This window comes from Styela clava, chromosome 1, assembly GCF_964204865.1.
Source record: "Styela clava chromosome 1, kaStyClav1.hap1.2, whole genome shotgun sequence".
Classification (NCBI taxonomy): Eukaryota; Metazoa; Chordata; class Ascidiacea; order Stolidobranchia; family Styelidae; genus Styela; species Styela clava.
Window position 1 is genome coordinate 30454451 of NC_135250.1, and position 24877 is coordinate 30479327.

The following is a 24877-nucleotide window of genomic DNA, read 5'->3' on the forward strand; positions in this document are numbered from 1 at the left end:
TTTCAAATTTATATAATCGTAAAATTTTAGTTTTTGAAAGTTAATTTTGTTAAACTTGTCATAAATTATGGAACCACGGTTGAAGAATTTATTGTTCAAAACTAACACAGAGTATAAGGATGTTCGTTTCAGTGTTTACAGGTAGGCTATTTCGAATTTGATTACTTTCTGTGAAATCTAGTGTTGGCATGTTAGTTTCTTGATGCATGGCCCCCTACCGAATAATCCGAGCACATTCTGGTCCTTTCCTATAAAAAGACTTCTTATTAACTCAATCTTTTTAACATGTTTCCATTAGGTATATCGGTAGTCGGTACTCCCGTATTGTGTGTACCAGGTTAGGATTAGTTCACAATTTTATTCCAATTTTCCCTTATTTTAGTTCTATTACGAGTTCCGGGACTGTTTGTGTTAGCCAAGTGAATATACCCCCTGCCCATAGGTTTTATTCCCCTTACACAAGTTGATATAATTATCCTGTTGAAGCTTGGTTAACAGATACTCCCGTAGTATGTGTACCCGACTAGAGTTGGGCCATAATTCTATTACAATTTTCCTCATTTTAGTTCAATTGCGAGTCCTGGGAGTTAGCCAAACGAATATACCCCTTGTCCACAATTTTCAGTCCCTTTACACAACTTGGCGAACAAAATTAGTTACCTCCATATTGGTACACACACTTCTGGAGCGCCGTTATTTCACTTCCACGTTCAATAAAGAAAATATATGATAGTCAAAATATTGAAATAATCACAGTCAATTTACTTTGAACTAATGTAGACATCGATTATGTTATTTCTCAGCAAAATATGCCCTTTACTCAACAAAATTGTGATTTATGTCCAATTCTTGAAGTTGAATTTTATTTGTTCCTACCTCATTTTTACAGGACATCATTGAAACTTCGTCGAATTCAGAAAAGTCTGAAATTGGATAAAATCGAAGTCTCGAGCGCTCTTGCTGTTTTATCTCAACCACTGGAGGGACTGAGTTCAAGGTGGGTGTTATTTTTATGAGGAAGTTTTGAGCTACGGAAAATTGCTTTGGGTTTGACCTTTAAACTCTCCTCTCCCTGGATACACCTCTGACCTAGAAGATTAAGGTAAAAAAAGTGCTTCTTTTCTAGCAGTGGTTGAACCCTGATTGGAATAACAACGTACGAGCATATAAAATAATAAATACAGTGATAAGGCGGCGCATCGTGCTAAGAGTTAGGAATACGCTCGCCACCGCATCTCTGATTAGCCTTCGTGGGTTCGCAGGTTCGAATTCGGCGATGATAATGTACGAGAGAATTGCTGGACTCCTCGCCGCCGTAGGGTGGTTTACGTAACCGCTGGTCGGTTACGGCTTCATCCACCATCAAGTCCATGCTTCCGAAAACAAACAATACAGTATAACTAATTCCATACCCGACTTGGAATGGTAACCGGACGAGAGACCGTGGTTTGCCATATGGTTAAGCCATCTTATCGGCTTTCCTCTCCCCCGGGATAAATATGTAAATCCTATCCTACCTTGATATTTGAACATATTTAGTTGCGAATTGGTGTTCGGCTATCTTTCGACGGTTTCCCTTTCGCGGTAGTCGTGACATCGGTACCGGTAATTTACTGTAACAGATTGAAAACCCGGGTGACGTCATCTTGCACGATGGAACCCTCAGGTGTTCGAGCACTGAATTTCTGTTCGGGTACCGCAAGATTTTTGACTAGAATTTTTTGGCCGACTACCGAATTGTTCGAATGTTTTTGAGGTGCTTTTTTACCGAGGTATCACTGTATATAAAAATAAGTGGTTTGTTACATGTCTGTTTCTGCTCGTATAGAGCCTTGCTCTGAGAGACAACTGGAACTGTATAAAACAGTGGTTCCCAAACTTTTTAGAGTTGGGACACACTATTTTATACCACAGCTTATGGCGACCCATTTACCTTTAATAAATTAATAAAACATTGATGGAGGAGACAACTTTATTTCTCAAATTGAATTTTCAGTGAAGCTAGTCAGAAAGATGAGCTTGTTTCTTGCTAATTTCCATAATAGACTTGACATTTAATTCAATTTCAGATAGTTTTAGACGTAAAAAATTGAAAAGTTGCAGTTTATTTCGAAATTTGCTTTGCCACCGATCCTAATAACTAGTATAATTAATCAAAGCTTTCTACATCTTTTTACGACCCACTGAGATTCCTCTTGCGACCCACCAGTGGGTCACGACCAATAGTTTGGGAACCGCTGGTACAAAATATTGTTATATTTTCTTCATATCTAGCCCAGAACAATCTCATCCGAGCATCAGTGCTTCAGGAGTACAGAATGTTGTTCATCGAGTTTACACTGAGTCACCTACTCAAGGAAATGATCTTGAGGAGATTTTTCCTGAGGCCCTTGCCGACCTCACTACAGCTCTTGTGATGCATATCTATGATACGTGAGTAGATTTTGAGTAGTTTCCAAATTCAGAACTTTGATAATTTTGGTCATGACAGTACAAGGTATGGATGTCAAAATCAAATTCAATGTGTTTGAAAGTTGAGATTCTTGATATTGTGAACATTTCATAATCAAACTAAGGGATGTTCATGTCTATCATTTGAATGTATTCAAAGGTAGTCTTATTAGTTTAGAACACTGGTTTTAAGGGGCTCCCGAAGTATGCGAACCAAGATGGCGGACATCGGAATGTAATATGTGTACTAGGTTAGGGTTAGGCCATAATTTTAGGTATAAATACTACGGGAGGCTCTTGGCTAGTCTTCGAACTGACAATAGGACTAAAATAAGGAAAATTGGAAAAAAATTATCGACTAACCCTAACCTGTTACCCATGTTACGTTCCGATGTCCGCCATCTTGGTTTGCTTACTTCGGGAGCATGGGTTTTAAAACTTTTCAAGAAAGTATACGTAGATGGATGATGGAACATAAATAATGGAATAATTGAAATGTTTTGAAATGTAAATATCCAAAGTAAGGCGGACATGATCGAAGCTTTCAAATATTTTTATTTTGTATTAGCTTCACGTCCCCTCAAAAATTGTCTTCGTCCCTCTTTGTGGAGCACGAACCATCGTTTGAAAACCATTAGTTTAGAATATTACTACAAACTTTTTCGGTCATGATTTAATTTTTTTTGTGTAGGATAGGATTTACATATTTATCCCGGGGAGAGGAAAGCAGATAAGACGGCTTATCCATATGGCGAACCACGGCCTCTCGTCCGGTTACCGTTCCAAGTCGGGTATGGGATTAGTTAGTTATACTGTATTGTTTGTTTTCGGAAGCATGGACTTGGTGGTGGAGGAAGCCGTAACCGACCAGCGGTTACGTGAACCACCCAACGACGGCGAGGAGTCCAGCAATTTTTTCGCACATAACCATCCCTGCATGGGATTCGAACCTGCGAACCCACGCAGAGTAATTAGAGGTGCGGTGGCGAGCGTATTCCTAACGCTTAACCCGTTGAGCCACACCGCCGCGCCTGTACGTTGACGACATCAAAGTTTAAAATTGCGCTCCTTGTGGTGGTTCTGCTTTCGTGTAAGTTCAAATCTGCTGCTCAGCTGTGATATGGTGCTGGTAGGATACTGTGACAGATTGCATACCTGCACCATTTCGTGTCCATATATAGGGTTGTTCACGTAACCACTGGTCGGTTACGGCTTCCTCCACCGTCAAGTCCATGCTTACAAAAACAAATAACTAATCCCATACCCGATATGGAATGGTAACCGGACGAGAGGCCGTGGTTCGCCATATGGTTAAGCCGCATTATCGGCTTTCATCTCCCCCGGGATAAATATGTAAATCCTATCTTATATTTGAGCATCGCTGTCTTGTTTATAAATCTGCTTTAAAATTTAAACATCTATAATTTATATGTATTTTACTTATTTTCAGTAAAGACGAAGGCATTATCCCTCTGCAAGCGGTTCGATCATTTTTCATAGTGATGTGTGACAGAGAATTAATTGGCAAATATAAGTAAGTACCAGTTATTAAGCTTGTGAGATTTTCAATATACAGATACAGTGTCCAAAAAATTCCGCCCAATTTTATATACGGTAATAACAATAAAAAATTTCGAACCTCCAGAATATGCGCACCAAGATGGCGCACAACCTGAACATAGTATGTGTGTACCGGTTAGGATTCAGGTTGTGCGACATCTTGGTGTGCATACTTCTGGAGCACCAAAATTTCTTTGTCATTTTTTATTAATAGTTCTTATTGTGCTTGTAGTCCTCATTTATCATGCATTAAAATTTATTTAAACTTACAATTGTTATTACTATAAAATCGGGCAAAATTTTTTGAACTTCTTGTGCAAGTTTGACTCAGAGTAGTGTTCACAATAGGTGCACTTTCTTAGAGACTGTGAAATTGCCATTCGCTCGTTTTTGAGAGGAAAATTTCTGTTTGGCGGTATTCAGCCATATTGGCGGTAATTTCATATTACATTTTTGTTTGGCATTATTTATTTAAGGAGTTTACTTCGCTAAACCCATTTTTTTCTTCAAGTTTAGTCCAAGCAAGGCCCTCAACTTAAAGTGAAAAGAGCACTGATATACACTGATTATGAGTCTCTGGTAACAGCAGTACAGCCAATGTTAGTTACAGTCCATTCAAAAATAATAGCTCCCACTAGTGGAATGCTTATACAAAGCCTTGTTCTGAGAATAAAGAGTCTTGCTCAGGGGTTCCCAAGCTTTTTTCAGGACGACCCCAAACACAACTTTCAAGTGTCCAGTGCGACCCCAGGTCAATATATATATTTTTCATGGAACTTTAGAGCTTCTTTTACTGGACTTTTGAGTTTGGTCATGTGGTGGTATTAAGTAAAATAAGCTAAAACCGAACAGTGATGTCACAATAAGCACCTATATTTTCCATAGCATGGCAACTTTGTTGTATTTATTTGCCTAGTTTAGGTTAATTTATGTTGTTTATGCCCCTTTTTTCTTTTTTTCTCAAGATTCCAATAACAAGTGATTATTTTTTGTTATTTATTTTTCACAAAATGAAATGTCGTGAGAGTTTTATTTTGCCTTACTCTGTACAACTATAAAAATTAGTGTCTATCAGCCAACATAAATCGGTTTTCTTATCCATTTTTTAATATTTGTCAAATTTTTTTTCAGGTCGCTCTTCTGGTGTCATTGCGAACCAGGCAGTAAAACGCTGACTAAGCGGAATGTTGCAATACTGCTAAATCATGTTATTCAAATAACCCGAGTCATCTTTGAATCGAGCCATTTTGGGAAACTTGGACCTGCAGTTGAAAGTTGTTTTAATGGGGTAGGCACATAAAATAATCTAATTATATTTAACAGTTATGAAACAATAGAGGCACTATATAACAGAAAGTGTATGACACGCACTAGTGCGCCGCGGGCACCTTTTGGACCGCAGACATGGCAGAAAGATAAGCTGTCGGCCCCATGGAAATTGCAATGTTTGGAATATGAAAATTTTGACAGAAATTAATTTAGTTTTTCATAGTTTAGGAAGTTGTATTTATGAAATGAATTCCATTCATGCTAGACCATTATACTGTACTTTTAGGGGCGCTCCAGAAGTATGTGTACCTTATGAAGATAACTAATTTTGTTCGCCTACTTTACATCAAGTTGCGTAAAGGGACAGAAGCCTATTCACTTGGTTTATGAGGGGGTATATTCACGTGTATTTATGAAATGAATTCCATTCATGCTGGACTATTAAACTGTAGCATTAGGGGCGTTCCAGAAGTGTGTGTACCTTATGAAGGTAACTAATTTTGTTCGCCTATTTTACATCAAGTTGTGTAAAGGGATGGAAACCTATAGGCACAGGGTATATTCACTTAACTAACATAGACAATCCCGAACTCGTAATAGAACTGAAATAAGGAAAATTGGAATAAAATTATCGCCTAACCCTAACCTGGTGGTACATATACTACGGGAGTACCCTATTAGGACAATAAAAAGAATTAATCATGAATACTATTACGATTACTACATGACTATTACACACTTGTAACAGAACACTCGGACATCGAATCAAAACAAAAGGTTTGAAATACCAATCAATACCACTTGATACTGAGTACACAATACAAATTATGAAGTGGGTAACGAGAGTGGTCGGGTAGTAAATAAAATAAATATATAAAAAAGTAAAATAATTAATAAATATACTCGATAAAATTAACTTTGAAAAAAAATAAATACCCTTGCATAAAAGTTGAGTTAAAAACTCAAAAAAAAAAGTTATCAAACATAACTCTGATTGCACTAATAATCTGGCTTAAACATGCAAAACTCTGATCACACTGAAGGGTCAGCTTATACGCTGATGTAACATATGACTGGAAAGATCTCTTTGGGGGAGTTTGAAAGTGATGCAAATGCAAAAATTTAGTTACAAAGATTCTTGAATATAAAACATATAAAAAGGAATAAAGATGAGAACCGAATCCGATACCGCTCATCTTTTTTTTTGAATTATACCGGTAATTGGCGAAAGGGGAGTAAAGGGAGGTATCGCAACTGCAAGAATGCTGTAGCAAAAGTGAAGATAACTATCCTAAGTGATTCAAAAGGCTTGTAACACACTAACGCAAATAAATTTCTGTAACTATTGTATGTCTGAGGGAGGTCTGACTCTGGTCAGACGAAATGTTACAGAAATATATTTGTGTTAGTGTGCAGCTAGACCAGGTGTGTGTGTGTGTGCAGCTAGACCAGGTGTGTGTGTGTGTGCAGCTAGACCAGGTGTGTGTGTGTGTGCAGCTAGACCAGGTGTGTGTGTGTGTGCAGCTAGACCAGGTGTGTGTGTGTGTGCAGCTAGACCAGGTGTGTGTGTGTGTGCAGCTAGACCAGGTGTGTGTGTGTGTGCAGCTAGACCAGGTGTGTGTGTGTGTGCAGCTAGACCAGGTGTGTGCGTGTGTGCAGCTAGACCAGGTGTGTGCGTGTGTGCAGCTAGACCAGGTGTGTGTGTGTGTGCAGCTAGACCAGGTGTGTGTGTGTGTGCAGCTAGACCAGGTGTGTGTGTGTGTGCAGCTAGACCAGGTGTATGTGTGTGTGCAGCTAGACCAGGTGTATGTGTGTGTGCAGCTAGACCAGGTGTGTGTGTGTGTGCAGCTAGACCAGGTGTATGTGTGTGTGCAGCTAGACCAGGTGTGTGTGTGTGTGCAGCTAGACCAGGTGTGTGTGTGTGTGTGCAGCTAGACCAGGTGTGTGTGTGTGTGTGTGCAGCTAGACCAGGTGTGTGTGTGTGTGTGCAGCTAGACCAGGTGTGTGTGTGTGTGCAGCTAGACCAGGTGTATGTGTGTGTGCAGCTAGACCAGGTGTGTGCGTGTGTGCAGCTAGACCAGGTGTGTGCGTGTGTGCAGCTAGACCAGGTGTGTGTGTGTGTGCAGCTAGACCAGGTGTGTGCGTGTGTGCAGCTAGACCAGGTGTGTGCGTGTGTGCAGCTAGACCAGGTGTGTGTGTGTGTGCAGCTAGACCAGGTGTATGTGTGTGTGCAGCTAGACCAGGTGTGTGTGTGTGTGCAGCTAGACCAGGTGTGTGTGTGTGTGCAGCTAGACCAGGTGTGTGTGTGTGTGCAGCTAGACCAGGTGTGTGTGTGTGTGTAGCTAGACCAGGTGTGTGTGTGTGTGTGCAGCTAGACCAGGTGTGTGTGTGTGTGTGTGCAGCTAGACCAGGTGTGTGTGTGTGTGTGTGTGTGCAGCTAGACCAGGTGTGTGTGTGTGTGTGCAGCTAGACCAGGTGTGTGTGTGTGTGTGCAGCTAGACCAGGTGTGTGTGTGTGTGTGTGTGTGTGCAGCTAGACCAGGTGTATGTGTGTGTGCAGCTAGACCATGGGTGGGCAAGGTTTCTGAACCAGGTCTGTCGATATTTATTTATAACCGCGCCTCACTGATGTCATTTGGCTGCCCTTCAAACAATATTCATAACTCTGACATGTGCAAACTACTGCCCGCGGGCCAAATCCGGCTGGCGGGATAATTCAATCTGGCCGGACTGATGCTGATTACGAGAAAATTTAGTTTTAGCACGAGAAATATTGTTTTCCACTTTTGCTTTTGTAACACCGTAAATATTGTTCATAAAATGTAACTTATTACGTCACACCCACAGGGCCCGTCTAGGGGGCCAAAAATTTAGCAACCTATATTAGCGGGCCATAAAAGTGTGACGCAATAAGTAACATTTTATGAACAATATTTACAGTGTTACGAAAGCATAAGTGGAAAACAAGCCCCATGCCCAAACTAATTTAATCACAATCTGGACTGATTCCTTGAGTTATTTTTAACTAAAACATCAAAATTTGGTTTCAGTTTGGTTGCGGCAGCATCAGGCGGGTCAGATTGAATAAACCAATGGGCTGGATTTGGCCCGCGGTCCGTAGTTTGCTCATGTCAGAGCTAGACTCTTGAATCGCACAGGATATTTTAACTTTATGGACCTTTCCCCGACCTTTGACCCCCTAAAAATATTTCTATACTTTACCATTGCACAATTTTCGGGGCTATTTTAAAAGCGCTTTTGCGATTTGGCGCCTGTAAAATGACGTATGTGTTTCAAACCATCAGTATGACTCATCGCATACAACAACCTGTTTTTTAAAAGTACCGTTAAAGAATTTTAGCGTAGTCTATCACAGCTATTTCTACACTAATTTTTATTACTGCAATTAAATTAAAACTCCTAGGAAGACAGGGTGACCATTGAATAATCTGATTTACATTTAAGTTTCCAAAACACAACTGAAAACTAACGAATAGAGTTCAAAAATGCGGAAATGAGGTAATGTTTACGACCACGCTTGAAAATCTGTCTGAGTGACAAAAGTGTCTGAGCGGATGCAAAAAGGAAGCATTGTTACGTCACCTTTTGCAGTTTGCTGATTGGCCAATGTCACGAAGTAAACAAGGAAGTCGATGCTCTGGGAAAGGTCCATTAGTGTATTTACAAATCCACAATAATTGAAGAAAAAACAACCAGTCATGAATTCAACCCTAAATTCATCTTTTTGTTAACAAGATCTTTGGATACGGCATCACAGAACATGACTTTGTACGCTGGATGTTATTGGAGCCACAATCCATCGTGTGGCTACCCACAATGCACAGAATCAACAGTGCGGAAAGGTCACGACACCAAGTCTCTTGCTCGATTTGTAAAACAAGACCAATCATTGGATTAAGGTGAGCGTTGGGTACTCCTGTAGTGTATGTACCAGGTTAGGGTTAGTCCATAATTTTATTTCAATTTACCTTATTTTAAGTTCTATTACGAGTTTGGAGACTGTCTGTGTTAGCCAAGTGAATATACCCCCTACCCATAGATTCCAGTCATTTTACACAACTTAATGTAAAGTAGTTACGTCCATATTGGTACACACACTTCTAGAGCGCCAAAAAAACTATGAATTCTTTCATGTACTCATCTAATTTTCATTCAGATTTCGTTGTTTGAGATGTATGGATTACAATGCATGTCAAAATTGCTTTCTTACAAACACTGACGGCAAGAAATCACACAAACCAACCCATCCTGTGCAGGAATACTGTATGCCGGTCAAGAAGAGGTGAAGATACTAGGATTTACATATTTGTCCCTGGGAGAGGAAAGCCGATAAGACGGCTTAATCATTTGGCGAACCACGGCCACATTCAGTTACCAGTCCATGTCGGGTATGGGATTAGTTAGCCAGTTATTTGTTTTCGGAAGCATGGACTTGATGGTGGAGGAAACCGTAATTGATTAGCAGTTACGTGAACCACCCTACGGCAGCGATGAGTCCAGCAATCCTTTTACACATAACTATCCTCGCATGGGATCCAAACCTGCGAACCCAAGCAGGGTAATCAAAGTTGCGGCGGCGTCCGTATTCCTAAAGCTTAGCACGATGAGGTTGACCAGAACTGGTAACAGGGTGAGAGACTGTGGCCCGTGATATGATTGAGTCGTCCTTTTCTCACCTTCAGAATTTTTATAGTGTTTTTCATTTTGCTTTCACTAGCTTTAGTGGATCTTTGTATGTTTCTAACTTTTTCCAAAATTATGTTCACCTTCCAGGTATCTCTGCGTTTTGTTTGTCTGTTTGTTTTTCTCAGAGTGACTGAAATAAAATTTTAACCATTTCTTCGTTTTCTAGGGAGAGCATGAAAGACTTGGCAAGAACATTCCGAAACATTGTCACGAAACGATACAAACGAAAAACAGTTTCGAGAAGTTTTTTACCGATTGACCAGTCCGGTAATAATAATGGAATGTAAGTTTGAATCCTTGTTTCTTGCTGTTTTATCTGTTTCTGTTATGCATGTGAAATTGGTCGCTAAAAAAGCAGAACATTTGAAGGTCAGATGAGAATGTTGGATCATGAATAAAATGGGTGCTCCCGAAGTATGCGAACCAAGATGGCGGACATCGGAACGTAACATGGGTAACAGGTTAGGGTTAGGCGATAATTTCTTTCCAATTTTCCTTATTTTAGTCCTATTGTCAGTTCGAAGACTAGCCAAGAGCCTCCCGTAGTATTTATACCTAAAATTATGGCCTAACCCTAACCTAGTACACATATTACATTCCGATGTCCGCCATCTTGGTTCGCATACTTCGGGAGCCCCATAAAATGTTTGCTAACTCATTTCTTTTTCGAATTTTGAAATGATATCCCATAAGTTAAACTTCAAAACGCTACACGAGCTTGGACTCCTAGGTTAGTACCATGCTCTGAAGTGAGTGTAATCTAACATATGCCTTCAAAAAACTCAAGGCATATGTTATATTTTATTATTCTTTGTATAAAAATAGGTTTATCACAAATTTTCTGTTTTTCTAGCGGCCCCCCCTGTGTTAATTGAAGTAATTATTAACTTTGTGAGACCCTTAGTGGTGTGAAATGTCTGAAAAAATGTGTAATAAGTATTAAAAGAAACGAATATTTTTTAATAATCAGTTCATGAGGAATTTCAGAGCCTTTCTTATTAAAATTAGTAACTACCTCATATATGTGTAAAAATATGTGAATATGTGTGTGATACTTTTTGATCTCAGATCTTGAAAACCCATATTTTCCTGCTAGCTGTGGTTCGACTTAGAAATCAGAGATCTCAGAACACCCCTTTGAAAATTCATGGCTGGTTTGCCCCTGGTTTCAACCCACAATTCACATCAAAAATCCTATTTTCTCTCCTTATTTTCCCATTTTATTGAAATGGGCAAGTGAATCAACCCATTTTGTCTTATTCAATCACCCATGCACACCCCTCTCTCTCTCCTTTTTATTTTTTTGCAATTCTCTCCTATTGACCCAATTGTGTCATCCATAGACACCCATTTATTGTAGACTTATGTCCCTAATCATAACACTACTTAGAAAATAATTATCCCATATATTTTCCCCTGCCATACATAATAAGAGCATAAATGAGGGATTTATGTAATGTTTTTCTCAGGGCCTAGCATGCTATGAGTTTTAAGTTTTATTTCTTAATCGTTCCTTCCATTATAAATTGATGTCAAAATAGACCCTTAGATTCAACTATTAGCAAACAATGGTTTATTCAAGTTGTATTATGAGCTAACAATACTATCCTTGGTTATGTTTGTTATGTCATAAAACTTCAGCGTGGTTTTTGTTTGTATTGCACGCTCTGCCGCATTACTTATACTACCATTGTGATTTATAGTGCTAGCTATTGTGAGGTAATAGTTAGGTATGGATTGTTAGTATTTGAATTTTTGACTTGCTTTACGTTGGTAGTTTAGCGTAGAATGGGCTTTATATTAAGGATTAAGAATAAGAGTTTTCAAGTCTTTTTTTCTGATTTTAGCATTACTGTTAGGTTTTTAGCATAAATTGAGGTAGGTGTACTTTAAATTTGAAGTTTACGTTTCCTTTAAAAAAACTTCAAAGTAGTATTTGATGTTAATTAGTATTCTTTTTGAAACTGCTACTCGAAAAAGATTTTTTGAAAAATGTTCATCCACTTTCCACTTGAATGAAAATTCTTGTTCTTTCTAGTGGAATTCAGGGTTTGAGAATTTTCTTAAAATCAAAAGATTTTTTTGTAATATAGAGTTAGCTTTTTACTGTATATTAATAAGGATAATAACTTTTATCCTTTAAATGTGAAATTAATTAGTAATTGAAGTTTTTTGAACTATTGTTATTTTGATAAAATTTGTGAGTTTTGAATTGAATTGGGCATGAACTTAATAGACTGTGCTGACATTTTCAAACTGTTTTATTAAGAAATGCTCTCATAACTAGCTTGTCAATGCTTTTTTATTGTTTTTAGCTTTTTTGTATTTGTTAAATGTAGTTGACTAATATTTCCGAGTGAAATATTTGTTTGTTTTAGATGTTTTCGTAGTTTCTGAATCTCCGTGTTGTGTGTTCAACCATTCAAGAATATAGTAAGGTGGGTATCGTAGGATTCAGATTTGAATTTACGGAGCTCTTGGAAGTGAAATGAAATTTTGTTGTGAAAAATTCTTTTTTCTCCACAGCTGATGGTCCAATTAATTTCAAATTTGAAGTATGAAGGATGCGAAGTGTTAATTATCTTTGAGACCTGTCATATCATAAAAATTTTCAGTTTAATGGCTTATGTGAACGTTCTATTCTGCTAGTTCATTCATTTTGTTGGCAAGCTAGGTGCTCAGCTACGACCTTATAATATCAATACATAATCTTGGGGTCAATATATTTGAGCATTGCTCTCTTTTTCGGCCTAAACGAAGTCACTGGGATCAGGCTCCGGGCATATCAGTGGCTCTTGTGCCTGGTCTTGTTCGGAATAAAACATGAAAATGTCATATAAAAAAGAAAGATTAAGTTTCATAAATAACATTAAATCTGAATTTTCACAGCATGATGGAGACTTGGCAGCAACAAAGTTTAGATGTGACAAGCACATCAATGCCTGATATTGAATATGGAAGATATACAGAGCAACAGAATAATGGGGTATGACATGTTTGTTCTAGTCATAGAGTATTAATTTGGTGCAATGGTTTAGTGCTGGGATTCCCTGGCGTAGGGTATATTTGGCGGAGGTGGACCGCTGATCCGTTTATTGAGATTCTCCATGTTTTTGTTTTGGGCGCTGAAGTATGTGCACCAAGATGGCACACAACCTGATAACACTAACCTGGTACAATACTATGTTCAGGTTGTGCGCCATCTTGGTGCACATACTTCGGGAGCACCTGTGGCCCAGTGGTATATCATGTTTGACTATGGAGTACTTTCGAAAGGAGAAAACAACATTTTTTGAGTTGCCCTTTTTCATGGAGACAAGAAGTTTTGTTTTCCTAGTAAACTCAACTGTGGATTAGGAGTGCAGTGGGGTGAGATATGGTTGCTTCAAGCATTTAGTAAAGGTTCCATCACATTTGAACCCACGTACATTTGAACCCAAGTACATTTGAACCCAAGTACATTTGAACCCACGTACATTTGAACCCACGTACATTTGAACCCAAGTACATTTGAACCCACGTACATTTGAACCCATGTACATTTGAACCCATGTACATTTGAACCCACGTACATTTGAACCCACGTACATTTGAACCCACGTACATTTGAACCCACGTACATTTGAACCCGCGTACATTTGAACCCGCGTACATTTGAACCCACGTACATTTGAACCCACGTACATTTGAACCCACGTACATTTGAACCCACGTACATTTGAACCCACGTACATTTGAACCCACGTACATTTGAACCCACGTACATTTGAACCCACGTACATTTGAACCCACGTACATTTGAACCCACGTACATTTGAACCCACGTACATTTGAACCCACGTACATTTGAACCCAAGTACATTTGAACCCACGTACATTTGAACCCACGTACATTTGAACCCACGTACATTTGAACCCACGTACATTTGAACCCACGTACATTTGAACTCACGACAATTGCACCTATGGAATTTTTTTTTTTTACGGACATCTAACCCTAACCCATGGATTTTAGCACCAACATATAGATTGAACCCGCGGATATACGGGTGCAAATGTATGGGTTCAAATGTACGTTGGTTCAAATGTGCTGTCACCTTTAGTAAAATAGTTTTGAGTCGCTACTGTGTCCTTTTGTAGGGAATCACAAGGAACTCCTTTTTGAGAGCAAGATTATTGACGAACTCTGAAATACTTAAACCTGCTCAAACTATATAGATTTATTTTGGTGTATTACATCCACCACAAACATCTCATCTATTATTGCTATTTTCGAGGATTTTCTTCAATACACCTTTTAAAATGCTTATTCATCTATTTTTTTACTTAAATTTGCAATTTTAATTCATTGTTTCAGGATCTCAATGTCAGTAGAATGTCAGCAGGATTTGCTGACGTGTCACAGTTGGCCGATGAAGAAAAAGTGAAACTGGATTTACTGATTGAAAAACTAGAAGAGGAGAGAAGGTAGGCACATGGCAGTATTAGCAGTTTTTAAATTTTACATGATTTAAAATTCAAAACAGCAGATTTTTGATTCAACTAAAGAAAACATGCTTCTCTTTTTAAGAAAAAAAATACCTAGTTTTTTGGTTCTGTGTCATTTCTGTGACATGATTAATAATGAGGCATGTCTAATATTCCAAGAATAACAAACTAAGATAAAAAAAAAATGAATCATTATAATCAAATGCAAAACATTAATTATACAAACGAGATATCGATCAGAGACCGCTGACTTATCGACCAAGCGGCGTGTATCCTTCGCTCTGACTCAATAGCGATACCGTGTGTCTCATCACTAATTAATCAAAAACCCGCTAATTATATTACATAATTCATCTAAAATCAATAGGCTTCTGGTTCGAGATATGATAAATGTACATGCAAAACTTGGAGCAGATTCTACCTCGCTTTCGGGAGATATCGCGTAACATACGAAAGTGTCTAACAGACAAATACCTAATAACCTACTTAACGATCAAGATTGATAAGTAATGACAGATTCACAGCCAATATGTTGCGAATCATTCTGAGATTTTTTTGTTTGTGACCGTGTCCCTTCAGGAGGGTCTTGTTTGAGTCTGATCAGACAGTCAAACTGGTCAAATTTTCTGAAGGAATATTCTGAACTAAAGTCAAAAATTAAGTCTATTGAAAATAACGTATTTGTTAGTACACTTCTAGTCGAATACAGTCTAGTCATTACTTATCGATCTTGATCGGTAAGTATGTTGATAGGTTTTGAAAGCGAGGTTGAATCTGCTCAAGATTTGGCATGTGCATTCATCATATCTCGGACCAGAAGCCTATTGATTTTGGAAAAATTATGTCCTATAATTATCGAGTTATTAATTAATTAGTAATAGAACACGCGGTGTCACTATAGAGTTAGAGCAAATGAATCGAAACCGCAGTTTCTGTTTTGGGGGATTCCCCTAACTTTCGATCGATAAGTCTTCGGTCTCCGACTGATATTCTCGTTTTAAACTTTGTATCACCCTGTCTTAAGTATCTGCTTCTACATAGCATTATTTAGGCGCAGCGGTGTGGCTCATCATGCTAAGCGTTAGGAATAAGCTCGCCACCATACCTCTGATTACTCTGCGTGGGTTCGCAGGTTCGAATCCATCATGTGCGAGAGGATTGCTGGACTCCTCGTCGCCGTGGGGTAGTTCACGAAACCCCTGGTAGGTTATGGCTTCCTCCACCAAGTCAACGCATCTGAAATAAAAAAATAACTGTCTAACTCATCCCATACTCCACCGGGACTGGTAACCGGATGAGAGGCCGTGGTTCGCCATATAATTAAGCCGTGTTTTCAAGTTTCCTCTCCCCCGGGATAAATATATAAATCCTATCCTACGACTGACACCTTTTATACTTTTGTATGTTTGCTTTTTCACCTATCAGAGGTGGTAACTGTTAACTGTATCTTTACTGTATTACTGGACTGGACGAGAGGCCGTGGTTTGTCATATGATTGAGCCGTATTATCAGCTTTCCTCTCCCCTGGGATAGGAACCACTCACAATATTTTTTGTTTCAGGAGAATGATGGCAACTACAGAACTGTTAGAATCATCTCAAAACAATCCTCAAGCAGGGAGAATCAAGGGGGCTGAACCACAAAACGAGCAAGAAAAATTACAAGCTGAGTTAGAAGATATAAAGCATTATAACCAGTGAGTTAACAAATAAATTGTTTATTAGTCATGGGAACACTTTTAATGACATATGGAAACATTTTTTGATTTGACCTTTGATCTGTGTGGGAAGGCTGAGGTAGAAGTTATAAAACATTATAACAAACAACAAATTTGTTTTTTAGTCCATGGGAACACTTTTAATGGAATATGGGGAGCACTTTTTTATTTGACCTATAACCAGTAGTAAGTCAACAAAAAATTTGCTTTTCAAGTTAATGGGAACACTTTCAATCGCATAAAAACCTTGGGAGTTGGGAACACTTTTTTGTTCGACCTCTGACTTGTATGTTCATTTCAACATAGATTTCTCATAATTCATGAATAAGGATTTGTCTTTCACTTCTAATGGGGCACAAGCAGTCAATAATATGTGTAGGGAGATATTATATTTTGATGAATCGAAATCCCAAAGATATCAAAATTTGACAAAAATGCCACTTCGCACACAAGCCTTTTAATACAGTGTTCCCCAACGTATAGGTCGCCTGCGAATCTCTTTGTGTCATCTGTTTTTTCAACAAAAGTCTAAAATTTACTGGATTTATTTTTATTAAATTTTATTATCTATTTTATATTTGTATTGAAGTGTTGCTCAATAGTAATTGTATATGTGGGTAGTTTCACAGCGTAAAAACTTCATATATGTTGTATTGTTGTTATTATTACTTATCGATCTTAAGATCGGTAAGTATATTGATAGGTATTTGTATGTATGTCTGTCTGTATGTCTGTCTGTCTGTGTGTGTGTGTGTCTGTTAGATGCACGCGATATCTCACGAGAGCGGGATTGAATCTGCTCCAGATTTTGCATGTGCATTCATCTTATCTCGGACCAGAATCCTATTGATTTTGGGCGAATTATGTCGTATAATTAGCGAGTTATCAATCAATTATTGATATAGTGATCTAGATTTTTGTAAAGCGAGAGAATTTTGAAACCCGCCGAGTGTGTGTGTGCGATGCGCAGTGCGCAAGTTACAAGAGCGGATGAATCGAAACTGCAGTTTCTGTTTTGGGGGATCCCCTAACTATCGATCGATAAGTCTTCGGTTTCCAACCGATATTCTCGTTGTTATTATTCTTCAGTTAATTTTATGACAAAGCATCAAGGCATGAAGCATTCAATCATATTCCTGGGTCGCGAGACTTAATTTTTTTTTAAATATGTGTCGCTTGAAATAAGGTAGGTTTAAAATATAATCAGTAACTTTCTTTAATAAACTGTGAGAAGGTTCAAATTGTGAATTCTGTCAACGCCATGGGAAGTCTTGACATTTTGGAGTTTGAAAATCCAAAGACTACCCCATGCCAAATTCCTCTACTTGAGTCCTCGAATATCGATCTCCTTTATTTTCTGACTGAGTGGGACCAATGCGCAATGAAAATTTTAAAATCCTATTTTTCAATTCAGTGATCTTCAGAGAGAGTTGAATGAACTTCGTGCTTCATTGCACACAGATACGCACCACCGCACACAGCATGTTCCACAACACACAGGTGTCGCACCACGCACATCCACACCAAGAATTGTTTCACAAAGTCCAGAAAATGCTTCTTACAGCCCCAAAAATTCTCGCTACTCCCCAGTGGCTACAGGCAGCCACTACTACACACCTGAAGCAGTACAGAGTAGAAAAAGTCACGAGTCTTTGCATTATTCTCCCCGACATTATGATGATTCAATATCAAAGTATGACACACCTCCTGATCTTCAGACCACACCCCCACAATTTATTCAGCCACCAGAAAGAGTGGCTACCTCAGTTATTCAGAGGCCCGGTTCTCATCCTCACTATGAGCCCCTCAAAGGACGCAGTGGGCACTCCCCTAAATTATATCCAACAAAAAAAGACCCAGAAATGAAGGGACTTTCCCCTAAAGCAAGCAGAAGGCCTATGAGAGTCCCTAGAGACGAACACCACTCTTTGGGGTATTCCCCTCAATCATTGGAACAGGATTCCCCTATTGGATTCCATAAAAAACCTTTCAGATCATTGGGGAATTCCCCAAGAGAAAATGCAAATGATATTGGAAGTCCCCTGAAACCAGGTCCATGGGGTTCACGTAAAGTACTCCCAGATGTCCCATTTGGGAGATCCCTAAAGCACCCACGGAGTTCCCCATCGCAGAGTTCTCAAAGTTCTCCTCAAGTTGCAGCCGCTTTTAACCGCCCTGGTCTAGCTCAAAGAAGTCTAACACCCACGGATTTTAGTCGGGTATCCGCTAAGGGCATGTATAATCAATTTCAAAAAGATTCCTCCAGTGAATCCGGATCTTTCAGTGACATCTCGCAGAATTCGCGTCATTCTTCGCCTAAGCGTCAATCATGGCATTCTTCTCGCGGAACATCTCCGAAACTCAGACGAAACGATTCACAATCCTTACAAGAAGCTTACTTGCGCCATCTAGAGGCCAATCAAACAACGTCGGAATCTATGTTAACCACTTCACAGCATTCTCATAACCTCGACTCTGAAGAAATAAGAGAAAACCAGTCCACACCGACCCCAAAACAGCGTAAAAAACGTAGCAGCACCCCCCAGCGGAAAAATTTAGAAAACCAATCGCACGAACCGGAAATTGAATATACGTCCGACGCTAGTTCTAAGCCGAGTTACAAAAACTCAAGTAAAAGTCCGAAAATTCCACAACGTAGGCAGCGGCCGCAAAGTTACGATGGCTCTCTCAGATCACCTGAAAAGGAAATACCAAAACCTCACAGAAGAGGTCCTTCTAAGATGTATGGTTCTCAAGAATTCAATGGAGAGAAGACCCCTTCATTTGGAGACAATCTACACAATAAATCTCCATTCCAAGATAAATTGCAACTTGCCCCTTCTTTTCAAGACAAATTGAAACGTGGGCATAAAAATGGCTCAACTAACAAGTCCAGCAGTTCCGAATCATCTCAAACCAGTGGAAGCAAAACAAAAGAAAGAGAATCTGGCGGTGGTAGACCAAGTTCTGTCTCTTCCCGTGGAAAAAGAATCAAAAATGGCGAACAGCGCCATCTTTCGAGGAATAATACACAAGGATCAATCGTCGCTCCGAGAAAAGTTGTGTCGTGCGAGAATTTAGCGTATGAAGGTTCACAAAGAGGTTCTATGGATTCATTGGATACTTTACATGGTGCTGGGGTATCTAACCCCAGTTTGGGGATCTATGGGACCTCAAATGGCGATACAATATCCCCCGTTCCAGACACACCAGGGAGTTCGGACCACCAAATTGAACACTCTGAAGAAATAGACCCATATGCTCATATACATTCAAGCAAACCTAATATTGTGGACAGATCTGAAGCAGAGGCCAAAATGGGGCACTCCAGTCAAAAATTTAGCACAAACAGGGCCGATTTTAGCCCCAAAAATGGTCATATTCACATGCAGACTGGTGTCCAGAGTCCGACAGGCAATTCATCGAAATCAAGGTCATTTGAAGGTCATTCAAATGCTAGAAAAACTCCCGAAATGAGACGACAACTGGAAGCTAGTGGGCGATCAAAACCTCAGAAAGAGAAGCTAGACAGGTCACAAAGGAAAGATATGAAGACGAAACATAAAGAGGACTCCTCAGCGTCTGGAAGTGATTCTGATCTCCAGGTGGAGTTATTGTTATGTTATTTTATTCTGATTTGATTGAGAATGCATTTTTTAATACACCATTACTTCGTTGAATGGTAGTCCATATTTGATTAGTTTAGAATTCAAAAATCCCATCATGCAGTCAATTTCATTTTAACAGCGATCAGCAAAATTTTTTTTACATATTTTACATAAAAAATCAGTAACAATGAATAAATAATCTAATGATTCAAGCGCTGAACTGGGCTGACTACGACCCACTGGTCAAATCCGGCTTATTGGGTAATTCAATCTAGCCCGCCTGATTCTGTCACAACCAAACTAAAACCAAATTTGGGTGTTTTAGCTAAAAAATACTTCAAGAAATTTGTTGAGATTGCGATTAAATTTAGTTTTGGCACGAGGCTTATTGTTTCCACTAATGCTTTTATAACACTGTAAATAGTGTTCATGAAATAGTGTTCATGTCACAATTACATGGCCCACCAGTCTAAATGGGCAAAATTTTTGGCCCCTGGTTCAAAAACCTAGGCCCATCTCTGTTCAAGAGTCTACCACACACTAATGTGAATGTATTTCTGTAACATTTAGTCTGATTTACCAAAATACATTTGTTATTGTGCTGCAAGAATCTTTATTCTCATAGAATTCGGTATAATTTAACATACCATAATTGAGTGGATACTGTCGCAACAACATGCGACACTCGCTCTCACGGTCACAGAATATAAACAATCAAAATGTAGATTTTATTTTATCATCATTAGGCTGCAATACGTGACAAAGCACAAAAAATTCTTTTGAAGATTAGCGCGAAAACGAAACACCGTGTTACCGAAAAGTGGCTATCATTCAGAAATATTTGAAAATCAATCGTAAAGGTGTTCGAATACTTTGATGTTCGAATACATTCGAATATTCAATTCATTTTGGACAACCCTGCGTATCACCCCAAAATTACAGATTTTAGACCAAGAATAATCTGTTCATAAATATTTTCACATTACAGGAATCTACAAGAGCCACACCAAAGAATTCTCGCAAATCGAGTCCCAAGCAATCCAGAGCTAGAAGTCAAAAAGTATCTTCGAAACCATCAACACCAAAAGGCTCCAGAAGAGAACGAACTCTGACCCCGCAGAGGAAGAGTCACAGGAAGCATGAAAAGAATCAGACATCAGGTTTGTTGTATTTTTTAATATGACTTTTTTCACTCCAAGCATTACTGCGTATAAGCACTTGCTGATAAAAAAAATTCTAAATATAATCAGTCATAAACAAAATGAACTCTGAAAAAATTATTAAAAAAAAAATCAATATTAGTTCCATCATTTGGAAGGAGAGAAATCCAGCGCGTCGGCCCATTCCTGAAGCTTATTATCTGGTTACCAGTTATTTGTTTCAGATACATAGACTCTCAAGATGAACCACCACCAGAGAGTGAAGTAATCTCCTCAACTATAATTTATATCCCACTTGATTAGGATAGGATAGGATTTACATATTTATCCCGGGGGAGAGGAAAGCCGATAAAACGGCTTATCCATATGGCGAACCACGGCCTCTCGTCCGGTTACCATTCCAAGTCGGGTATGGGATTAGTTTTACTGTATTGTTTGTTTTCGGAAGCATGGACTTGGTGGTGGAGGAAGCCGCAACTGACCAGCGGTTACGTGAACCACCCAACGACGGCGAGGAGTCCAGCAATCCTCTCGCACATAACCATCCCTGCATGGGATTCGAACCTGCGAACCCACGCAGAGTAATTAGAGGTGCGGTGGCGAGCGTATTCCTAACGCTTAGCCTGTTGAGCCACAATGCCGCGCCAATGATTCAATGTTTTTTGCTCGACGCTACGTTAAATCTCACCCCATTTTTTAACTTTTCTGTATTTCGTTGCGTATAAAGAAAAACAAAATTTTTCACACAAAACTAGAGAACTTCCTAATGGTCAAAGTATTTTTTTCTACATTTATCAATTTTTTCAATCAGATGGTGGTTCAACAAATTCAAGATCGTCACCAGAAGGAGATTTTAAATCTAAGTCTTTGGAGAATTCATCAAGCGATCACAGGTTGGGTGTCTTTCTCATTTTGAGTAGTTGTACCTGACTAAGTTGGCGAGGATAGGATCTTTCTATTTACCCTTCAATGGATCCTAATGTTATGTACACTCCTGATTCTGTACGGTTATTATGTGTGCTTAAATAAATACTTTATTAGTAATAAAGGACTAAAGAATATTGGTAATACCATAGCAAATACATTGTGTCATCGTGCTCAAAAAATTATTTTTTTATCATTTTGATTCTTTTGTATCACAGTTTCACATCTCCAGAAGAAGAAATGAAATTCCTTGTCAGCAGGTTGCAAGGCATCATGCCATCTACTTATGATCAATCTATCGATAGTCGATCCAGTTTCGATTTGAAAGTTGCTAAGCCTATGAATGAGGTAAGATTGGAAAGGGTGCTTCACAGTGTTAGCGTGTCTCAAGTGATCGAGTCGCTAGGAACTATACTTGACTCTCAATTTAGGGGCGTCTTTCTGGTTCTGGTCCATCCATGATCAAACTACCATGAGGACTTGCCCCAGGTGTGTAGTCAGGAATTTTTAAAGGGGGGGGGGGGATTCTGAAATTTGTAATTGGTGAATTAGACTGCAACAGCTAGCAGGTTTGCCGAAGGCCGGAAAATGTGGGTTCTCAATAGTCTTTGGGGTCTAAAAAGCATTTGGGGCTCCCGAAGTATGCGAACCAAGATGGCGGACATCGGAATGTAATATGTGTACTAGGTTAGGGTTAGGCCATAATTTTAGGTATAAATACTACGGGAGGCTCTTGGCTAGTCTTCGAACTGATAATAGGACTAAAATAAAGAAAATTGGAAAAAAATTATCGCCTAACCCTAACCTGTTACCAATGTTACGTTCCGATGTCTGCCATCTTGGTTCGCATACTTCGGGAGCACCAAGCATTTCAATCTACGAAAAATTGCTATGTTTGATACAGAAAAATTTAAAAAGAGGGAGGGGGGGTTCTGACCCGCAACCCCTTGCCCTCCTGGCTACGACCCCGACTGACTCGTACTCAACTTACCACCTGTGAGACTTAGTTAAGTTGTCAGTCACCTCAGTTAAGTTGTCAGTCACCTCACTCAAAGATTTTTGCCAGTGTCGAAGTCAAGTTGAGTCAATGGTTATCCAAGACTCTTGTTTATTCCAGCTCTCTCACATAAATATAGTCTTGTCTAATGTATCCAGGCCAGCGATCGTCAACCTGCATCTCCACATGCGACTCTTTGTTCTCGGAGTTCTGGCTCCCATGAACATGGGGCGTAGATAGAAATATCCAAAGGGGGGTTATGAATTTTTTTTTTGTCAAGTTTGATCGAAACTGCTAGCGGGTCTGATCGATCGCTGGAATACGCGAGCATCATTTGTAAGAACTATAATATTCATTCATATGTGATTTTCCGAGAGTTTTAATAGCCACTCACTTTATAGTAAATGTTGCGGTTCCAAGTAGGTATGAGTTTACTTGAAAGGATGCCAACAGGCTCTTTCAATGCTAAAGGTTGCCGACGCATGTTCTAGGCTTACTAATACTGAATATAAACCCCATTGTAACATTCCCTTTTTGCAGGTCCTTCTCGCTGCTCAACAAACTCGTCAATCAATCAGATTATTTGCTGAGTATGCTATCGCCGTGGCCGCAGGGGAGGTATAGGAGACTTCAATGTGTTGCAAAGTTTAGTTATTTAAAATGTAAAATTTTGTTTTTTATGCATGTTTTGATATTAGTGCCATTTCGAGATGTGTTTGTGAAAAATTTAGAAGTATGTGTTTGTGTTGGCACGAGTTGCCCACTTATCTAAGGCTTGAGTCATCTGAAAGCAGGTTTTCCATACTTCGGGCCTCCTTTTTGTGAATCTTTGTTTTGACTGACCCGCTGGCCGATTCTCGAGTCGTATCAATTTCTGTGTCACCAATGTGTAAGGTTAATGTTTTCATTTATAACACAAACGACAGTAATGTGACAAGCAAGCATTTGTTTGCATCAAACAAATGTTTGATTTTATATCAGTACCATTTTGGGATGTGTTTGTAAAAAATTTAGAGTGCTGATAAAGTATTTGTTGGTATTGGGATAGCACAAGTTTTCGATTTCTCAAAAGCTCAAGTTATCTGAATCTGGGTTATTAGTATATATACTTTACTATATGTAACAAGAGAGCTATGCTCAAATATATGGACACGTAGAGTCACATAATTTTGATAACGCCATAGCGAAAAAAAAATAATAGCCTTCGGGAGAAAATTTTTATCTTTAACCACTGAAAATTTCAAAGCGGTCCAATTTCAAATTGGTCCAGTATTCGAAGAAAAAAGCGATTTCTTCAAAACGTGTTGACGGAGACCAATATTAACAATACAACAAAATTTTGAAACGATTGTTATGTCCACTACGTGTCCAATAATTGAGTGTTTGTAAGTTTGGCATACAGAGGGGATTGTAAAGTGGGCACTTTGGCTACTAGAGACTGAAACGTGTTAACCATCCTGGATAGTATAGTGGTCAATGTGTTCGGTCTATGTTGGTGTCACATTTTAAGGACCCTGTTTCGAATCTTGTACCTAGGTTATGTTTGCAACATTTTTTGTCTATGGACAATATAACCAACTTCAGACATCTAGCTGGCCACGCTTACAACGAATTAAAAAAGTTTCCACAATGTATAGTATTACCGTAGTAGTTATTTTAGTGTGTTAATTGAAATTCCGAGTTCTTGCATAGTTTGTTAATATAAGCTGTTAAACATAAACTGTCTGATTAAAATTTTATGCTTGATGGGGAAAAGCTCACCAAATTCCTTCGCGATCCTGGTATAGAACACAAGGCAGATGCCAGGCCCAGAACTATTTATTGTTTATCAGCGACTGCTTGTGCCAGTAATTATTTAAATTAATGGCTTGAGAAAGGCTTTAAATTTTTTCTTGCGCATTGCATACCTGCTGAAGTCGTGGGATTGGATCGAAAACCAAGTCTTTTTTGAACCGTGGGATCACAGCAACAATTCTCCTCACCCCATACTCATGTGT

At 39.0% G+C, this 24877-nt stretch overlaps 2 protein-coding genes across 2 annotated transcripts in view; both read left to right on the forward strand.

The window, feature by feature from the left end:
• The window catches only part of LOC120334744 (afadin- and alpha-actinin-binding protein A-like), a 165345-nt gene extending 160561 nt beyond the window's left edge, over positions 1 to 4784 (forward strand). The window contains exon 17 of the transcript XR_013476229.1: positions 4763 to 4784. The gene's annotated coding sequence lies outside the window, so the exon portion shown is untranslated. The remainder of the gene's footprint in view (positions 1 to 4762) is intronic.
• On the forward strand, positions 1 to 24600 carry LOC120334859 (uncharacterized). Its single transcript, XM_039402374.2, has 16 exons — positions 1 to 141; positions 890 to 997; positions 2275 to 2433; positions 3902 to 3985; positions 5143 to 5299; positions 9036 to 9199; positions 9457 to 9582; positions 10153 to 10269; positions 12876 to 12972; positions 14344 to 14453; positions 16036 to 16170; positions 17606 to 19796; positions 20788 to 20959; positions 21771 to 21852; positions 22102 to 22231; positions 23421 to 24600. The coding sequence occupies exons 1-16, from the start codon at positions 68 to 70 to the stop codon at positions 23502 to 23504; spliced, it is 3990 nt and encodes a 1329-aa protein (XP_039258308.2). The 5' UTR covers positions 1 to 67; the 3' UTR covers positions 23505 to 24600.
• Positions 24601 to 24877: the final 277 nt, after the last annotated feature.